The 25,446-nt window shown below is 44.5% G+C and overlaps 1 protein-coding gene across 3 annotated transcripts in view; it reads right to left on the bottom strand.

Annotated features, from left to right (window-relative positions):
- The window catches only part of LOC118370032 (serine/threonine-protein kinase 4-like), an 82,146-nt gene that overhangs the window by 38,925 nt on the left and 17,775 nt on the right, over positions 1 to 25,446 (bottom strand). For all 3 annotated transcript variants that reach the window (XM_052498956.1, XM_035754786.2, XM_035754787.1), the window contains exons 3-9: positions 11,582 to 11,710; positions 11,274 to 11,388; positions 10,789 to 10,953; positions 9,677 to 9,844; positions 9,332 to 9,469; positions 8,509 to 8,637; positions 218 to 416 (exon numbers count right to left, since the gene is read on the bottom strand). In XM_052498956.1, coding sequence (XP_052354916.1) covers positions 218 to 416; positions 8,509 to 8,637; positions 9,332 to 9,469; positions 9,677 to 9,844; positions 10,789 to 10,953; positions 11,274 to 11,388; positions 11,582 to 11,710 — 1,043 coding nt within the window. The remainder of the gene's footprint in view (positions 1 to 217; positions 417 to 8,508; positions 8,638 to 9,331; positions 9,470 to 9,676; positions 9,845 to 10,788; positions 10,954 to 11,273; positions 11,389 to 11,581; positions 11,711 to 25,446) is intronic.

Raw genomic sequence — 25,446 nt, 5'->3', positions numbered from 1 at the left:
GAACACTAATTTACAACATGTTTCAGGTGAGATGAAAGGGTTTGAATGAGCTAATTTGATGCTGGGGGTGATGAATGAACCATACCGTGATAGAATCATGTGACATCTTTTGACACCAAAAGTATCCAGTGATCACGTAACGGCTAGAAATGACATTCACAGTAACTCCAACAGGGAATTATAAATCTACAATGACATTGTGGCGTCTGTCGCTTACGTTTCATGGTGCCGGCCTCCTCGTCCTCGTCATCGTCTGAGTTGATCACCATGGTGCCCAGCTGAGACTCCATGGTGCCCATGTCGCTCTGCTCGATCATGGTCCTCGCCGTGCCCCCTAGCGAACCGGCCTCCCGGATGGTGCCCATGTCGCTAGTGCCCGCCCTCACCATCGTTCCCTGGTCTACCTCGTCCTCGTCCTGATTGAACAAAACATCATCTCAAGTCAAGACTGTTCCTAGGCCGACATTGAAAATAAGAATTTGTTCTGCAACTGAACCACACAGTCACTCAAACAAAGTTACATGGAAATACATTTGACACAGTGATTTTGAAAGATCATGTGACATCATCCAGTTGGTAAGTTTTTTTTGTAAAGAGGCAGTTCGATGTTTCAAGTGTATAATATCAGGGCAGAGCAATAGCAGTATGCCAACGAAGCACAAGCTACAACTTTCTGCCGGTCATTTCAATCACGAGCTGTGTTTCCATTAAATTGAGAAAGTTTACAAAGAAAATATATTTATATTTACGAAATAAACTAAAGTAAAAAAATAAAAATAAAAAGTAACAATAACAAGCCAATATACAGGGGGTACCGGTACCAAGTCAATGTGCGGGGGTACAGGTTAGTCGAGGTAATTTGTACATGTAGGTAGGGGTAAAGTGACTATGCATAGATAATAAACAGCGAGTATCAGCAGTGTAAAATCAAAGGGGGCGGGGGGTGTCAATGTAAATAGTCGGGGTGGCCATTTGATCAATTGTTCAGCAGTCTTACGGATTGGGGGTAGAAGCTGTTAAGGAGTCTTTTGGACCTAGACTTGGCGCTCCGGTACCGCTTGCCGTGCGGTAGCAGAGAAAACAGTCTATGAATTGGGTGACACATTTTTGGGCCTTCCTCTGACACCGCCTAGTATATAGGTCCTGGATGGCAGGAAGCTTGGCCCCAGTGATGTACTGGGCCATACGCACTACCCTCTGTAGCACCTTACGGTCAGATGCCGAGCAGTTGCCATAGCAGGCAATGATGCAACCGGTCATGATGCTCTCGATGGTGTAGCTGTAAAACTTTTTCAGGATCTGGGGAACCATTACAAATCTTTTCAGTATCCTGAGGGGAAAAGGTGTTGTTGTGCCCCCCTCACAACTGTGTTGGTATGTTTGGACCAGGATAGTTTGTTGGTGATGTGGACACCAAGGAACTTGAAACTCTCAACCGCTCCACTACAGCCCCGTCAATGTGAATGGGGGCCTGTTCGTCCCTCCTTTTTCTGTAGTCCACGATCAGCTCCTTTGTCTTGATCACATTGAGGGAGAGGATGTTGTCCTGGCACAACACTGCCAGGTCTCTGACCTGCTCCCTATAGGCTGTCTCATCGTTGTCGGTGATCAGGGGCCTACCACTGTTGTGTCGTCAGCAAACTTAATGCTGTTGGAGTTGTGCTTGGCCACGCAGTCGTGGGTGAACAGGGAGTACAGGTGGGGACAAAGCAAGCACCCCTGAGGGGCCCCAGTGTTGAGGATTAGCATGGCAGATGTGTTGTTGACTACCCTTACCACCTGAGGGAGGTAAGTCCAAGATCCAGTTGCAGAGGGAGGTGTTTAGTCCCAGGGTCCTTAGCTTAGTGATGAGCTTTGTGGGCACTTTGGTGTTGAACTCTGAGCTGAAGTCAATGAACAGCATTCTCACATAGGTGGGAATGGACAGTGTGGAGTGCGATTGAGATTGCGTCATCTGTGGATCTGTTGGGGCAGTATGCAAATTGCAGTGGGTCTAGGGTTTCTGGTATGATGGTGTTGATGTGGGTCATGACCAGCCATTCAAAGCACTTCATTCAAATTTGGAAAACGGAACCTCAACTTCTGTCAACAAAAATTTTAGCTAAAAATTACTACACTTCCATCAAACACCAAGCAGGAATTTTCTGGGACTATCTGAGGAGGAGAAACAGCACTATCTACTGAAATGACTTGATGTGCCAGGGTTACCGGACCCTATGGACACCGCTGTGAGAAAGGAACAATTCTAACTGACCTCCCTGATGTCAGTCAGCTAAATATCTTTTTCTTGTTGAAAGGCAATGTTATTACACCCGAGAATCCTTAAGTACATATCGAAGCCTAGATGGGTACAAGTACTTTCAGGCTGAAAAGGTCAAAGTGTGCTAACCTATAGCGTAGAGCATGTCAGTTGTTACTGTGAGATCGAGGCTAAGCAGATGCTGTCTAAATAATACTCTGCCTGGGTCATTGTCCGCAAAAACAGAGAAAACCAAAGTGGACACTGCACATTCTTTGCAGGGTAAGAGCCAATTTATGCTCGATCTGTTTGGATAACAGACTCCGTTTGAAAGAGGTGACGCAATAGCGGAACCTCCAAAGGCACGCAGAGCCCAAATTAAGCTCCGTACCGCATTGCTGTGCGCCTCCCAAATGTTGTAACAATGCAGAGGGCTCCAAATAGCTTCGCATTGACGTGATTGGTTGATGGTAGGTGGGTGCAGGAGATCCTGTATAAACACAAAGTCACTTATTTGACAACTTTCCTCACAACAGCTCTGCGCTGCTCCCCAAAGTGCAAGAAGTATGAATGCCCTGACCTGGTTAACTGCCTGTTCAGGGGCAGAACGACAGAATTGTACCTAGTCAGCTCTGGGATTCGAACTTGCAACCTTTCGGTTACTAGTCCAACGCTCTCTAACCACTAGGCTACCCTGCCACCCCAATGCAGACGATGGATCAACCACTCAGCGCCTTTAAGTACATATTCGTCGCCAGACCCACTGGCTTCAGGTCACGATGGCAACACCCACCCATAGCACGCGCTCCAGCAGGTGTATCTCACTGATCATCCCTAAAGCAAACACCTCATTTGGCCGCCTTTCGTTCCAGTTCTCTGCTGCCTGTGACTGGAACGAATTGCAAAAATCGCTGAAGTTGGAGACTTTTATCTCCCTCACCAACTTCAAACATCTGCTATCTGAGCAGCTAACCGATCGCTGCAGCTGTACAGTCAATCGGTAAATAGCCCACCCAATTTTACCTCTCTCTTCCCCATACTGTTTATATTTATTTACTTTTCTGCTCTTTTGCACACCAATATCTCTACCTGTACATGACCATCTGATCATTTATCACTCCAGTGTTAATCTGCAAAATTGTAATTATTTGCCTACCTCCTCATGCCTTTTGCACACAATGTATATAGACTCTTTTTTTCTACTGTGTTATTGACTTGTTAATTGTTTACTCCATGTGTAACTCTGTGTTGTTGTCTGTTCACACTGTTATGCTTTATCTTGGCCAGGTCGCAGTTGCAAATGAGAACTTGTTCTCAACTAGCCTACCTGGTTAAATAAAGGTGAAATATATATATATTTTTTTTAGGTAGCGTTACTTAGCAAAGTTAAGTGGGCATCCTATTAGAGCTCACGTGAAACTCACCATCTAATAAAATAAATAAAGTCACATACTCTGATGCTTGCTCGATATTTCATGCACTGGCTAAACTCAGGACTGAATCACATTGTCATTTGGATCACATTGTGGACAGTCAAGAATGAATAATCAATCAACAACTCCAATCTGAACTGATAATAAAGCTAGAATGAATCATCTTAATAAACTCCTGTTCATGCCGAAACTATGTGTATGAAGTTACAAATTTAGTCAGTCACAGTCACTGAATAAAATGTAGTTCCAAGGGAACATCGCAGCAAAGCATTGGAGAGAAAATGAGTCACTTGCATTTCAGCACCTCCCCACAACACCCCCTCAAGGAAGCTCTCACAGCCAAAAACCCTGACATTAAAGTGCAGGATGGACTGTATGTAGTGCACCCAAAGGAGCCCAGAGGTTACAAGTACAGATGGCCATGTATTGCCTGGGGCTGCATTCAGCCAAACTTGTTATTTGGGCACAATCAGAGCACATTGAATTGGAGGTTCCATTTGACAAGGTCTTTGTCAACACCCACATCAGGAGGCTCAGAAGCTTCTAAACTCAGCAAAAAAATAAATGTCCCTTTTTCAGGACCTTGTCTATCAAGGATAAATGGTAAAAATCCAAATAACTACACTGTAAAGGGTTTAAACACAGTTTCCCATGCATGTTCAATGAACCATAAACAATGAATGAACATGCACCTGTGGAAGGAAAACTTAGGACACTAAAGAGGCCTTTCTACTGACTCTGAAAAACACCAAAAGAAAAATGCCCAGGGTCCCTGCTCATCTGAGTGAATGTGCCTTAGGCATGCTGCAAGGAGGCATGAGAACTGCAGATGTGGTCAGGGCAATAAATTGCAATGTCCATACTGTGAGACATCTAAGACAGTGCTACAGGGACACAGGAGGTTCTGGATGGCAACAACAACTGCCCGAGTTACACCAGGAACGCACAATCCCTCCATCAGTGCTCAGACTGTGCTCCAATATGCTCAGAGAGGCTGGACTGAAGACTTGTAGGCCTGTTGTAAGGCCTACAACAGACATGACCGGCAACAACGTCACCTGTGGGCACGAACCCACCGTCGCTGGACCAGAAAGGACTGGCAAAAAGTGCTCTTCACTGACGAGTAGCGGTTTTGTCTCACCAGGGGTGATGGTCGGATTCACGTTTATTGCCGAAGGAATGAGCGTTACACCGAGGTCTGTACTCTGGAGCAGGATTGATTTGTAGGTGGAGGGTCCGTCATGGTCTGGGGTGGTGTGTCACAGCATCATCGGACTAAGCTTGTTGTCATTGCAGGCAATCTCAATGCTGTGCGTTACAGGGAAGACATCCTCCTCCCTCATGTGGTACCCTTCCTGCAGTCTCATCCTGACATGACCCTCCAGCATGACAATGCCACCAGCCATACTGCTCGTTCTGTGCGTGATTTCCTGCAAGACAGGAATGTCCATGTTCTGCCATGGCCAGCGAAGAGCCTGGATCTCAATCCCATTGAGCACATCTGGGACCTGTTGGATCGGCGGGAGGGTGAGGGCTAGGGCAAGGGCCAATCCTCCAAAAAATGTCTGGGAACTTGCAGGTGCCTTGGTGGAAGAGTGGGGTAACATCTCACAGCAAGAACCGGCAAATCTGGTCCAGTCCCAGAGGAGATGCACTGCAGTACTTAATGTAGCTGGTGGCCACACCAGAAACCAACTGTTACTTAAAAAATATATATATATTTTACCCCCTTTTCTCCTCAATTTCGTAGTATCCAATTGTTAGTAGTTACTATATTGTCTCATCGCTACAACTCCCGTACGGGCTCGGGAGAGACGAAGGTCGAAAGCCATGCGTCCTCCAACCCAACCAAGCCACACTGCTTCTTAACACAGCGCGCATCCAACCCGGAAGCCAGCCGCACCAATGTGTCGGAGGAAACACTGTGCACCTGGTGACTTGGTTAGCGTGCACTGCGCCCGGCCTGCCACAGGAGTCACTAGTGCGCGATGAGACAAGGATATCCCTACCGGCCAAACCCTCCTTAACCCGGACGATGCTAGGCCAAATGGGCCTCCTGGTCGCACTGTGATGCAGTGCCCTAGACCACTGCGCCACCCGGGAGGCCCCCGACTGTTACTTTTGACCACCCCTTTGTTCAGGGACACATTATTCCATTTCTGTTAGTCACATGCCTGTTGAACTTGTTCAGTTTATGTCTCAGTTATTGAATCTTGGTATGTTAATACAAATATTTACACGTTAAATCAATGCAGTTGACAGTGAGAGAATGTTTCTTTATTTGCTGAGTTTACTTTCAACATATGCTGCCAAAGTTGGTACATTACTTTATGAAGTGAAGGCTGCAGGTATTCAACGGACACCTGGACATTGCTCACAGGCATTAAATAGAAGTGCAATGAACAGAAGCGAGGCAAAGTCCTGTCTAGCAACAGATGTATTGGCTGTTCAGATGTGTAAGAAGGAGACTCCACATAGGAGGAAGGTTTAAATACCAGTGCTTGTGTGAATATGTTTTTGTCTCTTGAGCTGATTGACCCATTGGGTGAATAAACTTGTATTCACCCAATGAATATTACAATAAACCTAGTTGTCCGTTTGTTTACTTAGAACCCGAGTAAAAACGAACAGTTGGAAGAGAGGCAGGCTAGTAATAAGAAGAACAACAAGTTTCCGGAGAGGAAGTCATCAGGGGTCCCACAATTATTTAGAACGTAAGTGTGCATTCCATGATAACAGTATATAGCTGCCGTTTCCATTACACGTCGCAATGTGTTTTTTTTGCGACATTGCGTTTGTTGAATAAACCTGAGTGAGTGGAAACCTGCCTAATGATAATTAATTGCATTTGTTATTGAAGATAAGTTATACATGCCTTATGAGCTTAATCCCATATCTAAGGCTGTGTTACTCCATTGTGTATGTTTTTGTTGTAATTTGTAAACAAATGTAAGGCTCCAAAATATGATGTACAGTGGGGGGAACAAGTATTTGATACACTGCCGATTTTGAGTTTTCCTACTTACAAAGCATGTAGAGATCTATAATGTTTTATCATAGGTACACTTCCACTGTGAGAGACGGAGTCTAAAGATCCAGAAAATCACATTGTATGATTTTTAAGTAACGCATTTGCATTTTATTGCATGACATAAGTATTTGATCACCTACCAACCAGTAAGAATTCCAGCTCTCACAGACCTGTTAGTTTTTTCTTTAAGAAGCCCTCCTGTTCTCCACTCATTACCTGTATTAACTGCACCTGTTTGAACTCATTACCTCTATATAAAGACACCTGTCCACACACTCAATCAAACAGACTCCAACCTCTCCACAATGGCCAAGACCAGAGAACTGTGTAAGGACATCAGGGATAAAATTGTAGACCTGCACAAGGCTGGGATGGGCTACAGGACAATAGGCAAGCAGCTTGGTGAGAAGGCATCAACTGTTGGGGCAATTATTAGAAAATGGAAGAAGTTCAAGATGACGGTCAATCACCCTCGGTCTGGGGCTCCATGCAAGATCTCACCTCGTGGGGCATCAATGATCATGAGGAAGGTGAGGGATCAGCCCAGAACTACACGGCAGGACCTGCTCAATGACCTGAACAGAGCTGGGACCACAGTCTCAAAGAAAACCATTAGTAACACACTACGCAGTCATGGATTGAAATCCTGCAGCGCACGCAAGGTCCCCCTGCTCATGCCAGCGCATGTCCAGGCCCGTCTGAAGTTTGCCAATGACCATCTGGATGATCCAGAGGAGGAATGGGAGAAGGTCATGTGGTCTGAGGAGACAAAAATAGAGCTTTTTGGTCTAAACTCCACTCGCCGTGCTTGGAGGAAGAAGAAGGATGAGTACAACCCCAAGAACACCATTCCAACCGTGAAGCATGGAGGTGGAAACATCATTCTTTGGGGATGCTTTTCTGCAAAGGGGACAGGACGACTGCACCGTATTGAGGGGGGGACGGATGGGGCCATGTATCGCGAGATCTTGGCCAACAACCTCCTTCCCTCAGTAAGAGCATTGAAGATGGGTCGTGACTGGGTCTTCCAGCATGACAACGACCCGAAAACACACAGCCAGGGCAACTAAGGAGTGGCTCCGTAAGAAGCATCTCAAGGTCCTGGAGGGGCCTAGCCAGTCTCCAGACCTGAACCCAATAGAAAATCTTTGGAAGGAGCTGAAAGTCCGTATTGCCCAGCGACAGCCCCGAAACATGAAGGATCTGGAGAAGGTCTGTATGGAGGAGTGGGACAAAATCCTTGCTGCAGTGTGTGCAAACCTGGTCAAGAACTACAGGAAACGTATGATCTCTATAATTGCAAGCAAAGGTTTCTGTACCAAATATTAAAGTTCTGCTTTTCTGATGTATCAAATACTTATGTCATGCAATAAAATGCAAATTAATTACCTAAAAGTCATACAATGTGATTTTCTGTATTTTTGTTTTAGATTCCGTCTCTCACAGTTGAAGTGTACCTATGATAAAAAAAGAAAACCTGCAAAATCGGCAGTGTATCAAATACTTGTTCTCTCCACTGTATGTCGATCTCATTGATTTTCAGTCCTGCATCCATAGCCCCATCTATGAATAGATCTACAGTATTTGAGAGTGGTTACATTTCCCCAGCCCAATTATTCAGCTTACAAAATAAAGTGGGAGAGTAATGCTTTTCATAGTCTGCTGTCTGTTGTGACGTAGGCATGCGTGTTGATAAAAAAAAACATTAAATGAGGCTCATAAATAGCTGATAAATGGGCCAGTGGACTGTCATGGCCATGCAGCCTAAGCTTTAGTGGGGTTTGTGCATGTGGGTCTGTGTTTACCGAGTTGTCTTCGTCCTCTTGGTCCTGTTCTCTCTGCTCGGCCTCCACTTTCTTCAGTTTAATTTCCATGGCATCTGTGATCAAAGCTCTGAGGATGCTGCTGGGCTTAGCAGCCTTAATGAATGGATGCTGCAGGAGGACAAACACACAATTGAGCCAACATCCAGTGTTTACCCCAAAAGTTTCGCATTGTGGGTAGTGCAGTGCGCAGCAACGAGTCTTTGAATTAATCTCGCCATGAAATCAACTAGAAAAAATTAATAATAATAAATCGATACCATCCAGGTGATCTATCGTAACAAACACGTGTTTAGAAGAACAGGGGCAAGAATGTTGCTCTTGCAAAAAAAAACAGTTTGGGGGAGCAAAGTAGCCATTACATTTTTCAAAAGTGATTTGTTTCATTTTTTTTTTCTTCCGATGTCCATGGAAAAGAGGCATTTATAATCTTTAACCCGAGTTTAAAGCAATGCAACCGCGAGTTGCAGTTTTACTCGGTAATGGCCTCATAATGTGCTATCCCATGTAAAATATTAATGGTTAGTTGCAAAATTTAATCCAGAGAGAAATTATGGTAGGACAAATAGGAAATTAACAGACAGAAAGCGAGAAAAAGAGGAAGAGAGAGAGAAGGGAGAGACTGACGTAGTAGGCTGAGTAAGGTAGTTTTGGTATGGGTGCCAGAGGGGACAGTGGCTTTGCCCCATATGGCATCATATTCTCTACATTGTGCACTACTTTTGGATGTCAAAAGTAGTGCACTATATAGGGAAAAGGGAGGCATTTGAGATGCAGACAGTGTCGGTGAGATGGGGTCTTCTACCTGTAGAAGCTGTGTGGCAGTGGCTCTGTTCTCTGGGTTCTTCACCAGACACTGGGAGACAAATTCTTGGAACAGCTCCGACCACAAGTCTGGGTTTCGGAACGTCGGTGGAGGATTGGTAGGAATCATAAATATGGCCTATAAACGAAGCAATGTAACAGACAGAACAGAAACAAAGTCACATACGGGGACAATTTAACAACACAAAATCACATTTCAAGTCGTCTCTGTTTTCACCACTATACTCAGATTGGTTTTAGAGGGGTTGAAGCCTGAGACTGAGAAGTCTTGGACAAGTTCAATCACTAACTAAATCAGATCTGTACACATTAACAATAGACTCACCCTCATAGGGTGGATGTCTGCATAGGGAGGCTTTCCCTCTGCCATTTCTATGGCTGTGATGCCCAGGGACCAAATGTCTGCCACACAGTTATAACCAATCTCCTGGATCACCTCAGGGGCCATCCAGAATGGAGTGCCAATCACTGTGTTCCGCTTGGCCATGGTATCCTGAAAAACAGACAAGTAGTAGACATGATTTACTAATTATATTTGCACATGATATACAGAGAACATTATGAAAAATATACACCTCATGGCATCCTGGTCAGTCCTGGATTGCTTGAGCATGATTTTCGTCTATCCACAAACAATTTAGCTATATTAACTCAAATGCAGGATGTTAAAAAGGGACTACAGTATGGCACAGAAGACCAAAACTCCCATTTTAAAGGTAAATAAAAAAAGTTAGTTGACGGGAAGCATCTTTTGGTTGGGCCCAGTCCAGATCAAAAAGGCTTCAACTGATGAGACTACTAGACAAGACTAGCCAGCTTTCAGCACATTCAAGCAAGATGACGAATAAATGTAAAACTATTTCCATTGGTTGAGCAGATAAGTCTTGTTTCTGAACCTCTTCCCAAGATTTTACATAGTGAATCTTGGGAGACAAAAACAGTCAATGTTGCAGATGTAATTTGATAGTTCAGATCAATCAAACCAAGGAATTAAATCAACATTCTTGATCAGTGGTATCAAACATAATTCCTGGAGAGCCCTGGGTCTGCTGGTTTTTTGATATTTCCTTTTAATTAACCTACAATTAAGACCTAGACAACCAGGTGAAGGGAGCTCCTACCTAATTAATGAACTTAATTGATCAATCAAGTACAAGGGAGGAGCAAAACCCAGATACTCAGCCCTCCAGGAATTGAGTTTGACACCCCTGTCCTAGTTCAAACATTCATCTCATTAACGTATGACTCAATGGCTGCGTTTAGACATACTGACAAGTTCTGATATTTTTTTCACTAATTGGTGTTTTAACCAATCAGATCAGTTCTGAAAAAGTTGTGATTGGTCAAAACACCACAGTGGAAAAAAGATCGGAATTGGGTTGCTTGTGTAAACGCAGCCCATGATCTGCACCAGCTATCTTCTGATGAATTCCTTACAGTCAGCTGTCCCGCCACCCCGAAGTCAGCCAGCTTGGCCTGGCCCTCTGCGTTTAGCAGGATATTCCCTGCCTTGATGTCTCTGTGGATCTTCCTCATAAAGTGCAGGTACTCCAGTCCCTTCAGTGTGGACTGCACTATGGTGGCGATCTCATCCTCTGTTAGCTACAACAGACACGTGAGGCAAGAGACACTATAAGACATAATTCTACTTATTTTAGGGCAACGATATCCACTACTGATTACATATGCCCAGCACTCAAAATAAATATTTAAAAATGTACAGCAAGCAGAAATGAATCAAAAACAATTAATACATTTTTGTAATGTTAACTTAAAATCTGTATAAATAATGTTGACATTGTTAAAATAGTCAGGTCTAAAATAATTGGCACCATCAATAAAGATCAGCAAAAACACAATTTTTTGCAAAAACATATAGACGATATTCAGTCAGATTGGACATGTTGGATGTAGCATGTTACCGTTTTGTTGCGCAGGCGAATGATGTCGGAGACAGAGCCAGCTCCGCAGTACTCCATTACGATCCACAGGTCACTGTTCTTAAAGTAACTTCCGTAGTATCTCACAACATGGGGACTGAGGATGCAAAAGAGCCTAATGAGTTTGCCTATTTCTGGTACCTTGTCTATATTACACTAATCATATAAACCATATGTTCCACTCTTCTTCTGTTCACAAATAATGTTACCAACACAGCAACAGATCATTCGATCTGACGACACAGAGGCAAGTCAGGCAAGCAGAGGAGGTAGAGTGGAGGGTGCCTCACCTGTTACACTGCTGCATTATGGAAATCTCTTTGATGATCTCCTGCAGGTCAGACTCCACAGGGACCTGCTTGATGGCCACAATCTCCCCAGTCTCTTTATAGTTGGCCTTAAATACACTGCCATAGGACCTGCATATAAAACAGGTGTGAAAACATTATTTAATATTTTTTTATCTTGGCTACTACTGAATGAGTCAACTCGTGACATGCTCCTCAAATAGTATACCTTCAGCGAAGTGTGGTCATAGGGTCGACATGATAAGTGGTTTGTTTGAGAGGTAAATAGATGAATGAATGTGGTCTTATTCTAGCACAGTGGGTTCATTTTATACATTCTTGATATAGGCACATCAGTGTTGGGTTATGAGAATATGAAATATAATTATTCATGTCACTGAGGGAGGTCTTAGGTATAGAGGGTCTACACCAGAAGTTAATGGTTATCTGTAGGAGGAAGGTATATAGTGGGTGCAATTAAGCTTGGAATGTGCTGAGCGCAGGGACGCGATCACATGCGGCAGGCATTGATAAGGGCAGAGAGCCATGGATTAGTGATGAAGGGGGTCGAGGCCGGGTCAGGTTAAGGGAGAAAAAAAAGTTTATAGCCGTATTACTTAGTTTCATGCCTAGAAGTAAAGATAATGTTTGTTCAGATGGGTAGGAGGAGACTCAGCCTAGGAGAAAAGGTTAAATATCAGTGCTTATCAGAAAATGTTTGTCTAATGCAGCTGTATTGATCATCTTGGAAGAATAAACTTGGGTGAGCTTTCACAGTGTCCGTAGAGTTTTTATTCTGAAAATTAGAACCTAACAGTTGGTGCTACGAGCAGGGTTCACCACGAGTTGTTGTCAAACCAGAGAGTCCTGATCAGTGGAGCTGGCAACAAACAAGGTAGATAGTTCCTACACCTGTTTCCACTCATTTTGACATCTTGGGGAGATGACAATCGTAGGCTGAAAAATTCTAGGATACGGACCTAGAAAGAGTTTATTCAGTCGGCCCATTGTGTAACGACCGGTCGTAAATATCTGGTGTAGGGTAGGTTCCATAAAGATAGGTCCCGAGTGGAGGTTTTCCTCTGCAAGATCCCGGTAAAAATCAGGTGTAGGGTGTGTTCCTTTAAGGACAGGTCCCAAGTGGAGGTTTTCCACTGCGAGATTCATGAGTGACAATACAGTATAGGGTAGGTTCCGTTTAGGATAGGTCCCTAGTGGGGGTATTACCCTGCGAGATCTGTAAGAGGGACAAAACTCCCAGCTGCAGTGACAGTGAGTTTTAGGAAGATGAGAGTTCTAGCAGCTAGTGAGTAAAAAAAAAGAGGAAAAATAAGATACTCGAACACTGTTTGAGTTACGTGTAGTAGCAATACAGAGAGAGGTTGGTTTATGCCCTATGGGGAAGGGGAACCACAAAAGATTGTGTGGATAATAGGAAGACAAGTGTGAATAATTTTGGTAATGTGGGTTAACAACAACAGTGATATTTGAGGCGCAATACTGGAATAAGACATGAAGTAATCCGCATTCTCCAGTAATACATTTGCAGACGCCATAGTATTGGTTCTAATACAAGGTATTAAGTGCCGTTTTTTTATTTTATTTTTTTATTTCACCTTTATTTAACCAGGTAGGCTAGTTGAGAACAAGTTCTCATTTGCAACTGCGACCTGGCCAAGATAAAGCATAGCAGTGTGAACAGACAACACAGAGTTACACATGGAGTAAACAATTTAGCAAGTCAATAACACAGTAGAAAAAAATGGGCAGTCTATATACAATGTGTGCAAAAGGCATGAGGAGGTAGGCGAATAATACAATTTTGCAGATTAACACTGGTGATAAATGATCAGATGGGCATGTACAGGTAGAGATATTGGTGTGCAAAAGAGCAGAAAAGTAAATAAATAAAAACAGTATAAAAACAGTATGGGAATGAGGTAGGTGAAAAAGGGTGAGCTATTTACCAATAGACTATGTACAGCTGCAGCGATCGGTTAGCTGCTCGGATAGCTGATGTTTGAAGTTGGTGAGGGAGATAAAAGTCTCCAACTTCAGCGATTTTTGCAATTCGTTCCAGTCACAGGCAGCAGAGTACTGGAACGAAAGGCGGCCAAATGAGGTGTTGGCTTTAGGGATGATCAGTGAGATACACCTGCTGGAGCGCGTGCTACGGATGGGTGTTGCCATCGTGACCAGTGAACTGAGATAAGGCGGAGCTTTACCTAGCATGGACTTGTAGATGACCTGGAGCCAGTGGGTCTGGCGACGAATATGTAGTGAGGGCCAGCCGACTAGAGCATACAAGTCGCAGTGGTGGGTGGTATAAGGTGCTTTAGTGACAAAACGGATGGCACTGTGATAGACTGCATCCAGTTTGCTGAGTAGAGTGTTGGAAGCCATTTTGTAGATGACATCGCCGAAGTCGAGGATCGGTAGGATAGTCAGTTTTACTAGGGTAAGCTTGGCAGCGTGAGTGAAGGAGGCTTTGTTGCGGAATAGAAAGCCGACTCTGGATTTGATTTTTGATTGGAGATGTTTGATGTGAGTCTGGAAGGAGAGTTTGCAGTCTAGCCAGACACCTAGGTACTTATAGATGTCCACATATTCAAGGTTGGAACCATCCAGGGTGGTGATGCTAGTCGGGCATGCGGGTGCAGGCAGCGATCGGTTGAAAAGCATGCATTTGGTTTTACTCGCGTTTAGGAGCAGTTGGAGGCCACGGAAGGAGTGCTGTATGGCATTGAAGCTCGTTTGGAGGTTGGATAGCACAGTGTCCAATGACGGGCCGAAAGTATATAGAATGGTGTCGTCTGCGTAGAGGTGGATCAGGGAATCGCCCGCAGCAAGAGCAACATCATTGATATATACAGAGAAAAGAGTCGGCCCGAGAATTGAACCCTGTGGCACCCCATAGAGACTGCCAGAGGACCGGACAGCATGCCCTCCGATTTGACACACTGAACTCTGTCTGCAAAGTAATTGGTGAACCAGGCAAGGCAGTCATCCGAAAAACCGAGGCTGTTGAGTCTGCCGATAAGAATTTGGTGATTGACAGAGTCGAAAGCCTTGGCGAGGTCGATGAAGACGGCTGCACAGTACTGTCTTTTATCGATGGCGGTTATGATATCATTTAGTACCTTGAGTGTGGCTGAGGTGCACCCGTGACCGGCTCGGAAACCAGATTGCACAGCGGAGAAGGTACGGTGGGATTCGAGATGGTCAGTGACCTGTTTGTTGACTTGGCTTTCAAAGACCTTAGATAGGCAGGGCAGGATGGATATAGGTCTATAGCAGTTTGGGTCCAGGGTGTCTCCCCCTTTGAAGAGGGGGATGACTGCGGCAGCTTTCAATCCTTGGGGATCTCAGACGATATGAAAGAGAGGTTGAACAGGCTGGTAATAGGGGTTGCGACAATGGCGGCAGATAGTTTCAGAAATAGCGGGTCCAGATTATCAAGCCCAGCTGATTTGTACGGGTCCAGGTTTTGCAGCTCTTTCAGAACATCTGCTATCTGGATTTGGGTAAAGGAGAACCTGGAGAGGCTTGGGTGAGGAACTACGGGGGGCGGAGCTGTTGGCCGAGGTTGGAGTAGCCAGGCGGAAGGCATGGCCAGCCGTTGAGAAGTGCTTATTGAAGTTTTCGATAATCATGGATTTATCGGTGGAGACCGTGTTTCCTAGCCTCAGTGCAGTGGGCAGCTGGGAGGAGGTGCTCTTGTTCTCCATGGACTTCACAGTGTCCCAGAACTTTTTGGAGTTGGAGTTACAGGATGCAAACTTCTGCCTGAAGAAGCTGGCCTTAGCTTTCCTGACTGACTGCGTGTATTGGTTCCTGACTTCCCTGAACAGTTGCATATCACGGGGCTATTCGATGCTATTGCAGTCCGCCACAGGATGTTTTTGTGCTGGTCGAGGGCAGTCAGGTCTGGAGTGAACCAAGGGCTGTATCTGTTCTTGGTTCTGCATTTTTTGAACGGAGCATGCTTATCTAAAATGGTGAGGAAGTTACTTTTAAAGAATGACCAGGCATCCTCAACTGACGGGATGAGGTCAATGTCCTTCCAGGATACACGGGCCAGGTCGATTAGAAAGGCCTGCTCACAGAAGTGTTTTAGGGAGCGTTTGACAGTGATGAGGGGTGGTCGTTTGACTGCGGCTCCGTGGCGGATACAGGCGATGAGGCAGTGATCGCTGAGATCCTGGTTGAAGACAGCGGAGGTATATTTGGAGGGCCAGTTGGTCAGGATGACGTCTATGAGGGTGCCCTTGTTTACAGAGTTAGGGTTGTACCTGGTGGGTTCCTTGATGATTTGAGTGAGATTGAGGGCATCTAGCTTAGATTGTAGGACTGCCGGGGTGTTAAGCATATCCCAGTTTAGGTCACCTAACAGAACAAACTCTGAAGCTAGATGAGGGGCGATCAATTCACAAATGGTGTCCAGGGCGCAGCTGGGAGCTGACGGGGGTCGGTAGCAGGCGGCAACAGTGATAGACTTGTTTCTGGAGAGAGTAATTTTCAAAATTAGTAGTTCAAACTGTTTGGGTATGGACCTGGAAAGTATGACATTACTTTGCAGGCTATCTCTGCAGTAGACTGCGACTCCGCCCCCTTTGGCAGTTCTATCTTGACGGAAGATGTGACCAATTAATAGGCACAAATATAATAACTACTCTCCGGGGATGTGGGTAGCGCTACCTTGGAAAATAGTTAATAGAAGGTGTTTTATAGACAGGAGTGAAGAAATCTAAAACACCCTGAAAACAGTCAGGAGAGGTTTGGGAGTAATTACTATTGATATGGCGACAGACGGCCACAATTTTCCCTGTAAAGAGAGCTAGAGGATTTGAATAAAGCCATGGAGGTGCTGAAAGAAGCGCACAAGTATTCTACCAATTCGGCTAAAACATGGGAAAAATTTAGCTAACTGGATAAGATTGGTCAGCATTTCCCGACTGACAGAAAATTTCAATCTGATAGAAAATTCAGGGAGGCAATTACGACTTGGCATAATAACATAAAAACAGAATCAAAAGCTCAATATACCAGCGTTTTTATGTCAGCATTCTATCAACAAAAAATACAAACCAATAAACACAGAATAAGGAGAAGTACTCAGCCACAGAAAGACTGGGTATGTGAGTACGTTGATTGAAACCTGTGATCAAAACGGCTTTTGCGGGGGTTGTGGATGAAATAGAGCAAGATGCTTTGAGAGTGGAGTATAACTTTGCAGACGTGCGAGGGGTTAATACGGCCACAGGGAAAGTCACTAACTATAGTTTCAATGGCCAAGGTAACACAAAGAGACGTAGCGGGATGTGGGAGACAGTTCTGTTTAAGGTGTACATACTCAGTTGGTCTTTGGAAAAGGGAGTGTAAAGTGGGAATGGAGCCTGCTGCATTCGGGGGAAATGCTGCCATGCAAGTGTTTGGATCTTTTTCAAAAGAGCAACAATGAATTCTCCAGAAAGTAGCAGGACAGGAACTTTAGTGTATGTGTATAGTGTATGGCTCGGTTCGATCGATAGTGGTTCATAGAGATTCCAGTTTCTATGTAAAGGAAGACGTGTGAGATCACATCTTACCCAACTTTTTAATAGATGTCAGGGAACAAATATTGCAGATTCCTTAGGATGACAAATTGGCTAAATTTGCCACGGGAAAAATTATTTGGGGTTGAAGAATCTAGGCAAAATGCCAGGGGAATGGATTCTAAAGAGGTAACAAATGTATCATAAATGTAAGAGTTCTAAACTTCCTTAATAAGCAAGTCTCGAGTCAAAGCCAAATTGGATTTATACCAAAACATCGCACAACTGATCATATTCACACCCTACACAACCTGATAGGCAAACATGTCCACCAAAATAATATCAAAATATACTCTTGCTTTATCGACCTCCAAAAAGCATTTGATTCTATTTGGCATACAGGACTGTTCTACAAAGTTATTGAAAGTGGTGTAGGGGGTAAAACATATGGCATAATTAAATCAAATGTATACTGGCAATACGTGCAGCATTAAAATTGGCAAGAACATAACTGAATTCTTTAAACAGGAGCGGGGCCTTCGTCAGGGTTGCAATCTGAGCCCTGCACTCTTCAATATTTACATCAACGGATTGGCCACTATTTCTAGAAAAATCCTCAGCCCCTGGTGTTAGTCTCCACAATTCAGAAGTTAAATGCCTACTCTTTGCAGATGACCTATGCATTCTGTCACCCACAGCACATGACCTGCTAGAGCAGGACTGCCAGACCTGGACCCTGGCAGTAAACCCCAAAAAATACTAAAATAATGATTTTCCAGAGAAGATCCAGATCAGGGAATTAGACCAAAGTTCTCAATTGGTACAAAATATATAGAGTACTGCACACACTACAATTACTTAGGTTTAAAAATAAGCTCAACCGGACACCTTAATGATGCAGTGAATGAACAGAGAAAGCACACAGGGCATTCTATGCCATTAAAAAGCTAATTCAAATTGAAATACCTATTAAAATTTGGCTAAAACTAATTGAATCTGTCATTGAACCAAAACCAATTGCACTTTATGGCAGCGAGGTGTGGGTTCCACCTGCAAAACAAGATTTCATCAAATGGTACAAACACCCCATTGAAACCCTGCTGCATGCAGAGTTCTGTACGATTCTCCTACAAGTCCAGCGGAAAACTACAAACAATGCATGTAGGGCAGAATTAGTCCAATATCCACTAATAATAAAAACTCAAGATAGAACAATTAAGTTTTGGAAACATCTAAAATACAGTGACCCCCTCTCATATCATTACCAAGCCCTGCAATGCCAAGAGCTGAGCAAAGAAAAGAGTACCCTCGTCCAGCTGGTCCTGGGGCTGAGTTCACAAACCTGTTCTACTAACACACTGAAGCTTCAGGACCTGAACATCCAATCAATCAGAATAAACCAAATTACAACACAGTCAACACATGCTTATAGCTACACATGCTACATTGCTTATTGGGAAACACAAGCACAAAGCAAAATGCAGTGCTATCTGGCCCTAAATCGACAGTACACCGTGGCTAAATATTTGACCATGGTTACTGATCAAAACCTTAGAAAAACATTGACAAAGTACAGGCTCAGTGAGCACAGCCTTGCCATTGAGAAGGGTAGACACAGGGAAACCAGGCTCCCTGTAGTGGAAAGGCTGCGCAACCACTACACAACAGCAGAACCGGAGACGGAGCTGCATTTCCTGACAAAATGTAAAAAAATATAAAACAATTAGAGAGTGTCATTTCCCCAAATTTGAAACCCTTATTCAAGGTTTCAAAGACCTCTCTGTTGAGAGGAGGCTACCCGTACTGTTGGGGGAGGACACAGAGAGCTGTGGGTTGGCAGCGCACTACATTGCTGCCTGCCATAAGTTGAGGGACAGTGTCTGACAGACCAATCAACCTGCACATGTACTCTAGTGTATGCTTTATTGTTATTGTTGAATGTATGGTTATTTTGACCCTTGGTTATTGTTGTTACTGTTGTCCAGTTGACCATGTTTATTCTCTTTTTTTTTGTAAATATCCCAAATAATCTTTGGCATTATGTACAGTGGGGCAAAAAAGTATTTAGTCAAAATACCAGCAACAGTGTGTGGAAACCTTGTGAAGACTTACAGAAAACGTTTGACCTCTGTCATTGCCAACAAAGGGTATATAACAAAGTATTGAGATAAACTTTTGTGGACCAAATACTTATTTTCCACCATAATTTGCAAATAAATGCAATTAAAATCCTACAATGTGATTTTCTGGATTTTTTTTTTCTCATTTTGTCTGTCATAGTTGAAGTGTACCTATGATGAAAATTACAGGCCTTTCTCATATTTTTAAGTGGGAGAACTTGCACAATTGATGGCTGACTAAATACTTTTTTGCCCCACTGTAAGTGGCTCGGGGAACAAAACATCAATATTTTGGGTCCATGGCCAGGAAACTCCCCAGACCTTAATCTTATTGAGAACTTCTGCCTCTAACCCTAGGAAGCTCTTTGCCACCTTCTCCTCCCTCCTGAATCCTCCTCCCTCCTGAATCCTCCTCCCCCCCCCCCTCCTCCCTCTCTGCAGATGACTTCGTCAACCATTTTGAAAAGAAGGTCGACGACATCCGATCCTCGTTTGCTAAGTCAAACGACACCGCTGGTTCTGCTCACACTGCCCTACCCTGTGCTCTGACCTCTTTCTCCCCTCTCTCTCCAGATGAAATCTCGCGTCTTGTGACGGCCGGCCGCCCAACAACCTGCCCGCTTGACCCTATCCCCTCCTCTCTTCTCCAGACCATTTCCGGAGACCTTCTCCCTTACCTCACCTTGCTCATCAACTCATCCCTGACCGCTGGCTACGTCCCTTCCGTCTTCAAGAGAGCGAGAGTTGCACCCCTTCTGAAAAAACCTACACTCGATCCCTCCGATGTCAACAACTACAGACCAGTATCCCTTCTTTCTTTTCTCTCCAAAACTCTTGAACGTGCCGTCCTTGGCCAGCTCTCCCGCTATCTCTCTCAGAATGACCTTCTTGATCCAAATCAGTCAGGTTTCAAGACTAGTCATTCAACTGAGACTGCTCTTCTCTGTATCACGGAGGCGCTCCGCACCGCTAAAGCTAACTCTCTCTCCTCTGCTCTCATCCTTCTAGACCTATCGGCTGCCTTCGATACTGTGAACCATCAGATCCTCCTCTCCACCCTCTCCGAGTTGGGCATCTCCAGCGCGGCCCACGCTTGGATTGCGTCCTACCTGACAGGTCGCTCCTACCAGGTGGCGTGGCGAGAATCTGTCTCCTCACCACGCGCTCTCACCACTGGTGTCCCCAGGGCTCTGTTCTAGGCCCTCTCCTATTCTCGCTATACACCAAGTCACTTGGCTCTGTCATAACCTCACATGGTCTCTCCTATCATTGCTATGCAGACGACACACAATTAATCTTCTCCTTTCCCCCTTCTGATGACCAGGTGGCGAATCGCATCTCTGCATGTCTGGCAGACATATCAGTGTGGATGACGGATCACCACCTCAAGCTGAACCTCGGCAAGACTGAGCTGCTCTCTTCCTCCCGGGAAGGACTGCCCGTTCCATGATCTCGCCATCACGGTTGACAACTCCACTGTGTCCTCCTCCCAGAGCGCTAAGAACCTTGGCGTGATCCTGGACAACACCCTGTCGTTCTCAACTAACATCAAGGCGGTGGCCCGTTCCTGTAGGTTCATGCTCTACAACATCCGCAGAGTACGACCCTGCCTCACACAGGAAACGGCGCAGGTCCTAATCCAGGCACTTGTCATCTCCCGTCTGGATTACTGCAACTCGCTGTTGGCTGGGCTCCCTGCCTGTGCCATTAAACCCCTACAACTCATCCAGAACGCCGCAGCCCGTCTGGTGTTCAACCTTCCCAAGTTCTCTCACGTCACCCCGCTCCTCCGCTCTCTCCACTGGCTTCCAGTTGAAGCTCGCATCCGCTACAAGACCATGGTGCTTGCCTACGGAGCTGTGAGGGGAACGGCACCTCAGTACCTCCAGGCTCTGATCAGGCCCTACACCCAAACAAGGGCACTGCGTTCATCCACCTCTGGCCTGCTCGCCTCCCTACCACTGAGGAAGTACAGTTGCCGCTCAGCCCAGTCAAAACTGTTCGCTGCTCTGGCCCCCAATGGTGGAACAAACTCCCTCACGACGCCAGGACAGCGGAGTCAATCACCACCTTCCGGAGACACCTGAAACCCCACCTCTTCAAGGAATACCTAGGATAGGATAAGTAATCCTTCTCACACCCCCCTTTAAGATTTAGATGCACTATTGTAAAGTGACTGTTCCACTGGATGTCATAAGGTGAATGCACCAATTTGTAAGTCGCTCTGGATAAGAGCGTCTGCTAAATGACTTAAATGTAAATGTAAAAAAACTTGTGGTCAATCCTCAAGAGGCCAGTGGACAAACAAAAACCCACAAATTCTGACAAACTCCAAGCATTGATTATGCAAGATATCTAAAGACACTGAAGCAGCAAACTTTGTGGAAATTAATATGTCATTCTCAAAACTTTTGGTCACGACTGTACAACTGTTATATTCGGCGCACGTGACAACTTTGATTTGATACCTAAAATTAACTTTTATTTATTTTCGTTAGTTCATGAACATTGTGGTGCAGTGTTTATGGAGAATAGTACATGCATAATAAAGGATACATAGACGATGGGGAGATTAAAACAAACGTTTGATGATTGGAGTAAGGAAAGTGGATTTACCGTTATGTTTGGTTTGTAATTAATACTTGTGGATTGCTAATTAAAATGTAGTATAGTGAATGTTAACCAAATGTACACTTTCTTTTCCAGGAGAGGGGGTTTCATTATCGCTCGCTGGAATGTTCCCGGAGACTGTGGTCTAGGGGAGAGCAGTTAGTGATTTTTGGCAGTTTTAAGTATGAAAGTATCTGGATTAGACGATAAACGGAGTTCCCAGATTGGTAAAGCTTGTTCATGTGTTTTTGACCTGTTTTACCACACACACACAAATACAACTTACCGGTTGTGAATATGCAGTAAGTGGTGTTAATAACGTGGGATATACACTGCTCAAAAAAATAAAGGGAACACTTAAACAACAATGTAACTCCAAGTCAATCGCACTTCTGTGAAATCAAACTGTCCACTTAGGAAGCAACACTGATTGACAATACATTTCACAAGCTGTTGTGCAAATGGAATAGACAACAGGTGGAAATTATAGGCAATTAGCAAGACACCCCCAATAAAGGACTGGTTCTGCAGGTGGTGACCACAGACCACTTCTCAGTCCCTATGCTTCCTGGCTGATGTTTAGGTCACTTTTGAATGCTGGCGGTGCTTTCACTCTAGTGGTAGCATGAGACGGAGTCTACAACCCACACAAGTGGCTCAGGTAGTGCAGCTCATCCAGGATGGCACATCAATGTGGCAAGAAGGTTTGCTGTGTCTGTAAGCGTAGTATCCAGAGCATGGAGGCGCTACCAGGAGACAGGCCAGTACATCAGGAGACGTGGAGGAGGCCGTAGGAGGGCAACAATCCAGCAGCAGGACCGCTACCTCCGCCTTTGTGCAAGGAGGAGCAGGAGGAGCACTGCCAGAGCCCTTCAAAATTACCTTCAGCAGGCCACAAATGTGCATGTGTCTGCTCAAACGGTCAGAAACAGACTCCATGAGGGTGGTATGAGGGCCCGACGTCCACAGGTGGGGGTTGTTTACAGCCCAACACCGTGCAGGACGTTTGGCATTTGCCAGAGAACACCAAGATTGGCAAATTCGCCACTGGCGCCCTGTGCTCTTCACAGATGAAAGAAGGTTCACACTGAGCACGTGACAGAGCCTGGAGACGCCGTGGAGAACGTTCTGCTGCCTGCAACATCCTCCAGCATGACCGGTTTGGTGGTGGGTCAGTCATGATGTGGGGTGACATTTCTTTGGTGGGCCGCACAGCCCTCCATGTGCTCACCAGAGGTAGCCTGACTGCCATTAGGTACCGAGGGGAGATCCTCAGACCCCTTGTGAGACCATATGCTGGTGCGGTTGGCCCTGGGTTCATCCTAATGCAAGACAATGTTAGACCTCATGTGGCTGGAGTGTGTCAGCAGTTCCTGCAAGAGGAAGGCATTGATGCTATGGACTGGCCCGCCCGTTCCCCAGACCTGAATCCAATTGAGCACATCTGGGACATCATGTCTCGCTCCATCCACCAACGCCACGTTGCACCACAGACTGTCCAGGAGTTGGCGGATGCTTTAGTCCAGGTCTGGGAGGAGATCCATCAGGAGCATGCCCAGGCGTTGTAGGGAGGTCATACAGGCACGTGGAGGCCACACACACTAGTGAGCCTCATTTTGACTTGTTTTAAGGACATTACATCAAAGTTGGATCAGCCTATAGTGTGGTTTTCCACTTTAATTTTGAGTGTCACTCCAAATCCAGACCTCCATGGGTTGATCAATTTGATTTCCATTGATAATTTTTGTGTGATTTTGTTGTCAGCACATTCAACTATGTAAAGAAAAAAGTATTTAATAAAAATATTTCATTCATTCAGATCTAGGATGTGTTATTTTAGTGTTCCCTTTATTTTTTTGAGCAGTGTATTTAGTGGGGTCTTCCCAATTTGGTTTTAAAATTGGGTATGCAGAAGGATGGAAATGTTTGAAATGTTTAAAGGGTTTCTGAAGGACAGGGAAAGAAAAGGGAGAGGAAATATTTAATGGTGTCGAATGCCCTTCATCCTGACCTTCTGGTGAGGCCTGATCAATCTCAATAGAAATGATTGAAACAGGTGGGATATAATTATAAAATGAATGAGAAACACCAGTCTCTATTCTAACATTACTTAATGAGACAACTCCATAAGGAATTATTAGTTTATTTTTGATTCACGATGTGAATCATGGGTTCAAAGGGGAAATTACCAGTTCCCAGGGCCCTGGTCCTTGGGTAAATATACAAATATATTTTGTTCAGTCTGCATATAGAAGGAAAAATATATGTTAATAAGGGATGACAGATACTCCAAATGGATTGTGATGTGTATTGCTGATTTCATTTTTGTCTTTGTTTTCGATACAAACTTCACCAGATTGGGTCTACTGGAGTGTGTGATTCCCCGATGGGTTAGGGTGCTAACTTCCTGATCTGGTAACTCTTCCGAGAGGTCGCCAGCAAAATAAGGGAGTATGACCTAATTTTGAAAGTGGTTTCAAACAGTAACAGTATGTTATGCTCTTTGACGTTTGTCGCAGAGATAATGTAACGTATTATGCTGTCCTTCTGTAGCTCAGTTGGTAGAGCATGGCGCTTGTAACGCCAGGGTAGTGGGTTCGATTCCCGGGACCACCCATACGTAGAATGTATGCACACATGACTGTAAGTCGCTTTGGATACAAGCGTCTGCTAAATGGCATATATTATTATTATTATATCTTTAAGTATCCTCTGGCAGGGAGGTTATTAGAGAATTTACTGGATGATAGCTTGGGTCAACCATGAAGGTTCTCATTTTCTTTTGTTTTCCCATGTCATCATAAGTTTAATGTTAAATCACATCAATACATATAGATTGCTGGATGATTCGGTTCAAGGCTCATAGTCTGTTTGTGATAACACCCAAGGATGAAAATGAAGGAGAGGGTATGGCGACCAGCATCACATGGGTATAGAACGTAACGGATGGACGGTTCTTTCCCTAGTTTTAGTCACATCAAGAGAGGGGGGGGGATTATGAAGCATGCTTTTTTCCCCCTCTTTCCTTTTTAAGTCAACATGTTTTTAGGTTTTGTGGAACATAAGAGTGATCATTGTTCTAGAGGAGGGACTGATGTATATTGACTAATTATTTGAGAATGCTTTAGTAGGTTTATAACTTTATAAGTACATTAGGAGTAGTGACCATTGTGTTATGGGTTAGGTAGAATAGTATCTGAGGTAGAAGGCGAGGTACACATGAGGCCTGTGGTTGAGACTAAATGTTTACATAGGGCTGTTAAGTGGGATGGAATGTGTTTGTGGTGATCTGATGGGGCTCATAAATTAAGGTTGTGGTGATAGAGGGGTATCATTCCCAGAGACTATGTATATTGTTACAGGAAATAGCTCATAGGAGGGAGGACAGCTAACTGTGCAATATTGGGACTATGAAGTTAAATTGAAAGTTAAATTGAACACATACCCAGATCATGGTGAGAGTAGAAGAGATAGTTGGCATTTCAGACACCATGGTAAACTTTCAAGAAACCTGTGACTCAAGAGTTGTTTTAGATTGGATATACTTCCAACTCATTAAAATCGCTTTCCCAATTTCGAACAGCCGCCGAACACTTGACAGATT

Source organism: Oncorhynchus keta, chromosome 37, assembly GCF_023373465.1.
Source record: "Oncorhynchus keta strain PuntledgeMale-10-30-2019 chromosome 37, Oket_V2, whole genome shotgun sequence".
Classification (NCBI taxonomy): Eukaryota; Metazoa; Chordata; class Actinopteri; order Salmoniformes; family Salmonidae; genus Oncorhynchus; species Oncorhynchus keta.
The sequence above is the reverse complement of the archived record's forward strand: the minus strand, read 5'-3'. Positions and strand labels throughout refer to the sequence as shown.